Here is an 11,252-nt window from a genome sequence, read left to right as displayed (position 1 = left end):
CTAAATCACAAGTGTCTCAAAGGGCTGCACAAGCCACAACGACATCCTCGGTTCAGATCCCACAGCAGGGCAAGGAAAAACTCAACCCAATGGGACAATGAGAAACCTTGGAGAGGACCGCAGATGTGGCCCCCCCCTCCCTCTAGGGGAGACCGGATGCAATGGACGTCGAGTGGGTCTAGCATAATATTGTGAAAGTCCAGTCCATAGTGGATCTAACTTAATAGTGAGAGTCCAGTCCATAGTGGATCTAACTTAATAGTGAGAGTCCAGTCCATAGTGGATCTAACGTAATAGTGAGAGTCCAGTCCATAGTGGATCTAACATAATAGTGGGAGTCCCGTCCATAGTGGATCTAACGTAATAGTGAGAGTCCAGTCCGTAGTGGATCTAACGTAATAGTGAGAGTCCAGTCCATAGTGGATCTAACATAATAGTGAGAGTCCAGTCCATAGTGGATCTAACATAATAGTGAGAGTCCAGTCCATAGTGGATCTAACGTAATAGTGAGAGTCCAGTCCATAGTGGATCTAATATAATAGTGAGAGTCCAGTCCATAGTGGATCTAACGGATCTAATGTAATAGTGAGAGTCCAGTCCATAGTGGATCTAACATAATAGTGAGAGTCCAGTCCATAGTGGATCTAACATAATAGTGAGAGTCCAGTCCATAGTGGATCTAACATAATAGTGAGAGTCCAGTTCATAGTGGATCTAACATAATAGTGAGAGTCCAGTCCATAGTGGATCTAACATAATAGTGAGAGTCCAGTCCATAGTGGATCTAACATAATAGTGTGAGAGTCCAGTCCATAGTGGATCTAACATAATAGTGAGAGTCCAGTCCATAGTGGATCTAATGTAATAGTGAGAGTCCAGTCCATGGTGGATCTAACATAATAGTGAGAGTCCAGTCCATGGTGGATCTAACGTAATAGTGAGAGTCCAGTCCATAGTGGATCTAACATAATAGTGAGAGTCCAGTCCATAGTGGATCCAACATAATAGTGAGAGTCCAGTTCATAGTGGATCTAACATAATAGTGAGAGTCCAGTCCATAGTGGATCTAACATAATAGTGAGAGTCCAGTCCATAGTGGATCTAACGTAATAGTGAGAGTCCAGTCCATAGTGGATCTAACGTAATAGTGAGAGTCCAGTCCATAGTGGATCTAACATAATAGTGAGAGTCCAGTCCATAGTGGATCTAACGTAATAGTGAGAGTCCAGTCCATAGTGGATCTAACATAATAGTGAGAGTCCAGTCCATAGTGGATCTAACGTAATAGTGAGAGTCCAGTCCATAGTGGATCTAACATAATAGTGAGAGTCCAGTCCATAGTGGATCTAACATAATAGTGAGAATCCAGTCCATAGTGGATCTAACATAATAGTGAGAGTCCAGTCCATAGTGGATCTAACGTAATAGTGAGAGTCCAGTCCATAGTGGATCTAACGTAATAGTGAGAGTCCAGTCCATAGTGGATCTAACATAATAGTGAGAGTCAATCAATCAATCAATCAATGTTTATTTATATAGCCCTAAATCACAAGTGTCTCAAAGGGCTGCACAAGCCACAACGACATCCTCGGTACAAAGCCCACATAAGGGCAAGGAAAAACTCACCCCAGTGGGACGTCGATGTGAATGACTATGAGAAACCTTGGAGAGGACTGCATATGTGGGTAACCCCCCCCCCCCCCCCCCCTCTAGGGGAGACCGAATGCAATGGATGTCGAGTGGGTCTGACATAATATTGTGAGAGTCCAGTCCATAGTGGATCCAACATAATAGTAAGAGTCCAGTCCATAGTGGGGCCAGCAGGACACCATCCCGAGCGGAGATGGGTCAGCAGCGCAGAGATGTTCCCAGCCGATGCACAGGCGAGCGGTCCACCCCGGGTCCCGACTCTGGACAGCCAGCACTTCATCCATGGCTACCGGACCTGTGCCCCCCCCCCCCCCCCCCTCCCCACAAGGAAGTCTAACATAATCTGGATCTAACATAATAGTGAGAGTCCAGTCCATAGTGGATCTAACATAATAGTGAGAGTCCAGTCCATAGTGGGTCTAACGTAATAGTGAGAGTCCAGTCCATAGTGGATCTAACATAATAGTGAGAGTCCAGTCCATAGTGGATCTAACATAATAGTGAGAGTCCAGTCCATAGTGGATCTAACATAATAGTGAGAGTCCAGTCCATAGTGGATCTAACGTAATAGTGAGAGTCCAGTCCATAGTGGATCTAACATAATAGTGAGAGTCCAGTCCATAGTGGATCTAACATAATAGTGAGAGTCCAGTCCATAGTGGATCTAACATAATAGTGAGAGTCCAGTCCATAGTGGATCTAACGTAATAGTGAGAGTCCAGTCCATAGTGGATCTAACATAATAGTGAGAGTCCAGTCCATAGTGGATCTAACATAATAGTGAGAGTCCAGTCCATAGTGGGGCCAGCAGGACAACATCCCGAGCGGAGACGGGTCAGCAGCGCAGAGATGTCCCCAACCGATGCACAGGCGAGCGGTCCACCCCGGGTCCCGACTCTAGACAGCCAGCACTTCATCCATGGCCACCGAACCTGTCCCCCCCCTTCCACAAGGGAGAGGGGGGCAGAAAATTAAATAAACGGCAGATCAACTGGTCTAAAAGGGGGGTCTATTTAAAGGCTAGAGTATACAAATGAGTTTTAAGATGGGACTTAAATGCTTCTACTGAGGTAGCATCTCTAACTGTTACCTGTAAGGCATTCCATAGTACTGGAGCCCCAATAGAAAACGCTCTATAGCCCGCAGACTTTTTTTGGGCTCTGGGAATCACTAATAAGCCAGAGTTCTTTGAACGCAGATTTCTTGCCAGGACATATGGTACAATACAATCGGCAAGATAGGATGGAGCGAGACCGTGTAGTATTTTATACGTAAGTAGTAAAACCTTAAAGTCACATCTTAAGTGCACAAGGAAGCCAGTGCAGGTGAGCCAGTATAAGTATATATATATATATATATAGGTATATATGTATATAGGTATATATGTATATAAAGGTATATACAGTATAGGCATAATATGATCAAACTTTCTTGTTCTTGTCAAAAGTCTAGCAGCCGCATTTTGTACCAATTGTAATCTTTTAATGCTAGACATAGGGAGACCCGAAAATAATACGTTACAGTAATCGAGATGAGACGTAACGAACGCATGAATAATAAGGCAATAAGGCACTTTTGGTAGGGGGGTGGGGGGGTGGTCCTCTCCAAGGTTTGTCATTGTCATCCCATTGGGTTGAGTTTTTCCTTGCCCTGATGTGGGATCTGAACCGAGGATGTCGTTCTGGCTTGTGCAGCCCTTTCAAACACTTGTGATTTAGGGCTATATAAATAAACATTGATTGATTGATTGAATCGGTGCAAAAATGTGGAAATGGTGGAAATTTGAAAAATGGCCAATTCATTTTGAATAGGAAACATGTCCCAGAAAACCTGGAAATCTGGAAATGTTCGGAATTTGTCAAGGGAAAGCCTGCGATTCCCGAATAGGCTGAACAGTTAGAAATTGGAACGGTTTGAATCGGATGAAACATGTGGAAGGTAGATCGCGCCAAAATCTGGAGAAGAAGAAGAATAAATAGATGCATTTTGGTGTAGAAAACCGTATGTGGGAATGCTTTGGAGCATTCACACAATTAGGCTAAAGTCAAATCACTCGCTCTGGTTACGTATACTTTTTAACTGAGTGGTTAGTTTTATTGCAGCAAAATGCAGTGCTTTATATACACATGTTAACTTACTGTTAGACTTCAAACGTGGACTCCGACTTAAACAAGTTGAAAAACTTATTGGGGTGTTACCATTTAGTGGTCAATTGTATGGAATACATACTGTACTGTACTGTGCAATCTACTAATAAAAGTTTCAATCAATTTCAATCAATCAATCTAGGATCAGTGTGTATAAAAGGGGTGTTGTTTGGATTTGGGGGCATACGAAGCTGTTCAACTAACAACCTTGGGGCTAAATCCAGCCCGGGAATGAAACCAGACCGCCCCCCCCTCACGTAAAAACTTACACTTGAAATTTTTGCAGCAAATTCCTTAAAACACAAGAGCATTCATTTCGTATAGAGGAATTTAGACCATTGTGAACACATTGGCAGATCTTTGTATTGACTTTTTAACCTCCGAAAAATCATGTTTTGTAAAACAAGGCTATTTTTACCCTGTAAAAAGAAACAAATGTCCACTACATGGTAGGCTGTTTCTCAAAATATGAATAATAGTGAAAGGAGAAGTCCGGCCACCCAGTTCTTAGCTTTCTGGAAATGTGGTCCCTAGAACAATTTAGTTGAATAGTCCTGGCATAAAGTGTTTCACTTTTAAGTTGGCAAACTGGTTTGAGTAAAGTCCGAAGGAGATTTCAAACCGACGCTTCCGACGCCAAGTAAACAAAGAATAACTGCTCCAAAAAAATAGTTTGAGGCCAGCAGAAACATGACTAATTATTTAATGTTCAGTCTCAATTGCAGGTGGCTATTATGAGTGTTCCCACTGTAAAACAACTGTCTCCAACATCTTAACCCTTGTGTGGTGTTCGGGAGTCTGTGGGACCCGTTTTCATTTTTTATTAAAAGAAAAATGATACAATTAATTAATTTTTCAAACTGAGACTGACTTTCGCTCATTTTTTGTGAAGAACATATATCAGAATACAAATTTAATGACCACATACCATACACACCCCCTACACATTTCTATTACATATAAGATGTCCGGGGCTAATAGAAGTGTGGAAATTGATGTTCTGTGTACCACACACACACACACACACACACACACACACACACACACACACACACACACACACACACACACACACACACACACACACACACACAGCAGGCCTAGACAGGAGGAGGACAGAGTGTAGGTACACAGAACATCAGAGGGTCAAATGTGCGAGAAAATGAGAGCAGACAGTGTTGACAAACAGTGTTGCAACCTTGTGTTGGGAACCGCAAGTGCAGAAACACAAAAGAAGAATCCCTGTGGGATGCAGAAACTGGCAGAGAAATTTTCCGTGCAACGTTCATATTGTTGTTACTCAGCCAGCGTTTGTGGGTCTGATGGACCCGTTGCATTTTGTGGCTTTTAATGCCTCACAATCAAACACTTTTATGTTAAAATACTGAACAAATGTTTATTGGTATAAGGTAAACATCTGTTTATTCACACACACGGGTGAATAAACATCCCACAAAATTGCCTATTTCTAATTTCAGTACATCTTATTGTGAACACCCTCAAATAAAAACAAAATTCCGCTGAGCGCTTGTGTTGAAATCATTCTGTCATGTGTTCTTCAGTTGAGCTGTATGCGTCAGACAAATGTGGTAACGACCAGGATGGAGATGGCTCCCAGCAGAAACCCTTCAAGACTCCTCTCAAGGTCAGTGGTCATGTCATGGAGTTCTTCTGTTGAGGACCTTAAAATTCAAGGAGACCTGAGGGCTGGGAGGAATGCGATCTGTGTTCAGACGGTGTTATATGTTTGCATTTAGAAACCATTTCTTTCTTGTCAGGCGTAATCAAATGTTGCCGTCTTCAACTGTACAGACAATATTTTAACATAATTAACTGTCATTACATCTAAATCCATAACAATATATATTTGTTCCTCAAAACCCAAAACCAGTGAAGTTGGCACATTGTATTCTGTTTTTATTTACGAAATACACAATGACTTGCAAATCCTTTTCAACTTATATTCAATTGAATAGACTGCAAAGACAAGATATTTAATGTTCGAACTGAGAAACATAATTTTTTTTTTTTGCGAATAATCATTAACTTAGAATTTAATGGCAACACATTACAAAAAAGTTGGCACAGGGCCATTTTTACCACTGTGTTACATGGCCTTTCCTTTTAACAACACTCAGTAAACGTTTGGGAACTGAGGAGACCAATTTTTGAAGTGGAATTCTTTCCCATTCTTGCTTGATGTACAGCTTAAGTTGTTCAACAGTCCGGGATCTCCGTTGTCGTATTTTATGCTTCATAATGCGCCACACATTTTCAATGGGAGACAGGTCTGGACTACGTTTCTGGGTGTGGTTGATAAATGGCTTTGGCTTTGCATAGTAGAGTTTTAACTTGCACCTACAGATGTAGCGACAAACTGTAGTTACTGACAGTGGTTTTCTGAAGTGTGTGGTGATATCCTTTACACACTTTTTGATGCAGTACCGCCTGAGGGATCCAAGGTCACGGGCATTCAATGTTGCGTGCAGGGATTTCTCCAGATTCTCTGAAACTTTTGATTTTATTACGGACCGTAGATGGTGAAATCCCTAAATCCCTTGCAATAGTTTGTTGAGAAATGTTTTTCTTAAACTGTTCGACAATTTGCTTACGCATTTGTTCACAAAGCGGTGACTCTTGCCCCATCCTTGTTTGTGAATGACTGAGCATTTCATGGAATCTACTTTTATACCCAATCATGGCACCCACCTGTTCCCAATTTGCCTGTTCACCTGTGGGATGTTCCAAATAAGTGTTTGATGAGTCTTTTTAGCCACTTGTGCCAGGTTTTTTTAAACTTGTTGCAGGCATCAAATTCCAAATGAGCTAATATTTGCAAAAAATAACAATGTTTTCCAGTTCGAACGTTACGTATCTTGTCTTTGCAGTCTATTCAATTGAATATAGGTTGAAAAGGATTTGCAAATCATTGTATTCTGTTTTTATTTACGATTTACACAATGTGCCAACTTCACTGGTTTTGTGTTTTGTAATAGCAGTACATGTGAGTGACATGTACACTACTTAGATGTCCATCTTTGTGTTTCTGATCCAACCCTTGCAGGCTCTGCTGTTCATCGGTAAAGAACCATTCCCTACCATCTATGTAGACTCACAGAAAGAGGATGAGGTTAGTGGGAATTTTTTTGCTTCCCCCAACATTTCTTACTCTCATTTCTTCTTCCTATTCAATGTATTATTAATGGCACAATACTTCTTGTTTGTTATTTTATACTGCTACCAACTGTTTTGTATTTTTAATCGGATTAATCACACAGTTCCTGAGGATTCATTTTGATTAATTATGATTAAATATCATCCGTTTTTGATATAAATTAATGGTGTTTTTTGTTTCAGTAAAGAAACTCTAGAAAGAAATGAATAAGATGCAATTAACTTTTTAATTAAAAACCTTTACATAGTGCTGTCAAAAATAACAAGTTAACTAATGTGATTAATCACCAAAAATATCTCATTATTCATGTATGTACACCAATTAATCGCACAAATGATCTTGACTGTACATGCTTCTTTCTGACAATACAATTGCATGTATGTCAAAATATTGGGTTCCTTTTTAAGTTGGTTTAAATTATGTAGGTGAGTTAAAACCTGTGATTAATCATGAATAATCCAAATTCAAAAGTGCGATGAATCTGATAAAAAAAAATTTAAAAAAATTTGACAGCACGTCCTTTAACATCTAGTTCATGTTATTACAAAAAAGCTATTTTTTTCTATCTGCATTAACACATTAATGTTTACAGTCCTAGTTTTAGATAATCTACACAACATGTCAACATTTTAGTTTCAGGTTGTAAGTGCCATGTACTTTTTGGAAATAGACAACATTAAAAAATGTGATACCTGTAATTTATAGGTAAGACCTAGTTCTGTTTTCTTGATTTCCTGTATATCTTTGTGTTTTTATTAGCGCTGGGCAGTGATTTCCAAAACGCAAATGAAGAATGCAAAGAAGGCTTTTGCCCGAGAGCAAGCCAAAAATGAGTCCAAGGAAAAAAAGGAGGTTTGTTTGTTTGTTTCTCGCAGGCTCCTTCAAATCACCTGTCACAATACCTCCAATGCGTGCACCAGTGTTTTTTATTTCTTTATTTGTTTCATATTGTTTTACAGGCAGAAGACAATGAGAGGAGAGAGAAGAACCTGGAAGACGCCAAGAAAATCGTTATTGAAAAGGACGCCAGTTTGCCCGACCCGGAAACGGTTTGTTTTTCATAATAAGCATTGTAGCAACAATCAAGATATACACTTTAATACACAGATCTTGCATTTATGGGATGTTGGTTTTTTTCATTGTGTTTCAACTGATTGCCGCAGTGGGGTACATTTTGTTGCGTTTATTTCTTAAGAAGTTCAAAATGTTCTCTAAAACTTGATTTTGAATGTGTTTGTGCAGGTTAAAATTAATCTTCTTGAAACAAAAAGGGGGCAGAGAGTCAAAGTCTTTGGATGGATTCATCGCCTTAGGAGGCAAGGTGAGGAGACTGAAAGTCAGATGTGGCTGTTGTATTAAATAGTCTTGGCAATTTTACAAATGTTTGTAACTTGACTGTGTTGGTCTGCAGGAAAGAATTTGATGTTTATCGTGCTGAGAGATGGAACCGGTTTTCTCCAGTGTGTGCTGTCTGATAAACTGGTAAGTATTTTCCTAATGTTAAATGCTTTGTCTAGTGTCTCATAAGGATATTGTTTGTGGCTATTAGTGATTATTTTACAGTTCCAGTCAGAGCTTCACATGGTCATGAATGTCTTGATGATTTATTTATTAGAATTGTTCTACAATTATCATTATTATTATTTTTATTTTATTTTTAGTTTGTACAATTTTGAATAAATGTAGGATTAATTTATTTTTAATTGATCAATGTTTCTTTATTTTATATAATTTAATCAATTTAATCAACTTCACAACATTTAAGTGTGAATTAATTTAGGATTACTTCATGTGTAATTAATTCATTTATTTAAAACATTTTTATTGCTTTTATTCATTAAATGATTCTTTGGATTTATTTTAATGTGACAAGGCCAAGCCTTGTTACCTTCTCATGTTAGTGGACACGATTGACTGCAGCCGATAGTTGCTCTTTGGCAGCATAAAATGTTTGACCACACTCACTGGAATTGTCCAATAAACTCTAGAAAATAAGGGGCATATTGACACTGCTAAAATGTCTAGTTTGACCACACGGACCACCATCGAAATATATTATGTATATAATAAATATATATATATATATATATATATATATATATATATTATCACATAGGCCTACTTTGATGGCAAGCCAAAGCCAACAGTAAAATTACCGCCACATTTCGTTCAGCATAACTCCATGTTGCATCCTATCTGACGCACTGCATTCTCTTCCATGGACGCACATCACCAACCGCAATTATACTTACCGGTACTAATGTTGGAACCCATTTCCTCAGCGTTTCAGCATATTGAGAACGAAATAGGCACTGACACTACCCATGTCCACATAGGTTTCATTTGTCGAAAATATATTTTTCCCTGTCAATTGGATGACACATCGACATACAGGCTCACGGGCATATATTTCTCCCGTTAGCCTATGTGTCATTGACCGGGCTATCATGCTAAGCATTACACTAGGAGCTAAGCACCATCACACTAAGCATTCGTTGCATGAACATACTAGCTTTGTTAGACAAGATCATAGACTGTATTGGACAATATAGTTTACAAACAAAATGTCCATTTCCATTTATTACAAGTAATAAGAAAACGTAAATGCCTGACTTACCTATCAAGGAGGAAATTAGCAAGTTTGGCGTCAGATGAAAAGATCTTCTCCATCTTTCAAAGGCATCCCCGATACAAATCCTTGTTTTGTTCCTGGCTTTGTCATAAATAAGTTGAGAATCGTAACAAGACCTTTTAGATTTACTAAGTTCTGACATGTTTAGTAACTTTACCAGTGGCAGTAGCTAGACGAAGAGGGCGGTGCGTAACTGGCAACCTTAAAGTGACACACTCAGGCACTTTCTAATTGGTCAAATGGTAGAGGGCGGGACATCGAAATGAAAACAATAACAAGATTCGGGGCTGTGAGTCTAATTTTGAAATGAGCATATCCCGGCTGAACTACAGTTATCAGTCATAGAGGTATTCGAAAAGAACATGATTTATTAATGCTTTTTGACATATCAGGGCCATTTAATGATGACTTGACATAACATTTCCACATATCCATCCATCCATTTGCTACCGCTTGTCCCTTTTTGGGGTCGCGGGGGGTGCTGGAGCCTATCTCAGCTGCATTCGGGCGGAAGGCGGGGTACACCCTGGACAAGTCGCCACCTCATCGCAGGGCCAATACAGATAGACAGATAACATTCACACTCACATTCACACACTAGGGTCAATTTAGTGTTGCCAATCAACCTATCCCCAGGTGCATGTTTTTGGGGGTGGGAGGAAGCCGGAGTACCCGGAGAGTACCCACGCAGTCACGGGGAGAACATGCAAACTCCACACAGAAAGATCCCGAGCCCGGGATTGAACCCAGGACTGCTCAGGACCTTCGTATTGTGAGGCACATGCACTAACCCCTGTACCACCGTGCTGCCCCATTTCCACATATTACACCTTTAAATATTTTTTATCGTCAAACAAGACAAAATTGAGCTGTTGGCGACAATGACAAGAAATATGTCTGGAGGAGTTATTGAGTTATCAAACCTTAAAACACTGTAGCAACTTTCATGTTAGGTGGTTATGCTCTTGTCCTATTTTGAGTGGAGGGACTCTATTAGGAGGAGGACTACCTAAAAAATTATTACATTTTAAAGGCGCAAAACCAACTTTTCTTACCCATTAGTACCTATGGTCGTGTTTTTGGGAACTGCTTAAGTCCCAAAAATTTTAAATGAAACCTTAAGGCATTGCAGAAATATTTAGAAAATATTATTGCCTTTTTTCATACTTCGCTAAAAGAGCCGTTTGGGATTTGCCAAACCTGTGACGTTTTTTGCACCGATGACGTCAATGGATTATCCATATATGGTATAGATTTACCCAAAGAGCTTTGCGCGGGTCCGCCGTTATAGTCTAAAGCTGAAGTCAATAGGTTACTTACTATCCTCTTGCAGGCCTCAAATGTTAACTTTTTATGGTCAAGGCAAGTGTTGCCTTGACCTTAAAAACATGCCTTGACCTGGCTGCAAAACATCAAATAGTTTTTTCCTTCACTGTATACTTTTAGTGTGGGGACAAGTGCGTCTGTCTCCAATATTGTCCACACCTGTCTCCATCTAAACACAGCAGTGCGCTCTTAAACGCACGCCGGCAAGCGGGGGAAAATGACGTTAAACCAAGCGCTTGGCTCTGTTTAATCCGAGGGGAAATCTCCGCAGCAAAGTCTGTGTCATTGGTCCGCCATGATTATCAAGCCAAACGACGCTAGT

General features: G+C 39.9%; 1 protein-coding gene across 2 annotated transcripts in view; it reads left to right on the top strand.

Annotated features, from left to right (window-relative positions):
* The window catches only part of nars1 (asparaginyl-tRNA synthetase 1), a 29,973-nt gene that overhangs the window by 2,107 nt on the left and 16,614 nt on the right, over positions 1-11,252 (top strand). For both annotated transcript variants that reach the window (XM_061980832.2, XM_061980831.2), the window contains exons 2-7: positions 5,360-5,442; positions 6,862-6,927; positions 7,732-7,824; positions 7,932-8,021; positions 8,215-8,293; positions 8,384-8,454. In XM_061980832.2, the coding sequence (XP_061836816.2) occupies positions 5,360-5,442; positions 6,862-6,927; positions 7,732-7,824; positions 7,932-8,021; positions 8,215-8,293; positions 8,384-8,454 (482 nt within the window). The remainder of the gene's footprint in view (positions 1-5,359; positions 5,443-6,861; positions 6,928-7,731; positions 7,825-7,931; positions 8,022-8,214; positions 8,294-8,383; positions 8,455-11,252) is intronic.

The sequence above is a fragment of the Nerophis lumbriciformis genome, linkage group LG20, assembly GCF_033978685.3.
Source record: "Nerophis lumbriciformis linkage group LG20, RoL_Nlum_v2.1, whole genome shotgun sequence".
In the NCBI taxonomy this organism is placed as follows: domain Eukaryota; kingdom Metazoa; phylum Chordata; class Actinopteri; order Syngnathiformes; family Syngnathidae; genus Nerophis; species Nerophis lumbriciformis.
This window is presented reverse-complemented; position numbering and strand designations above follow the sequence as displayed.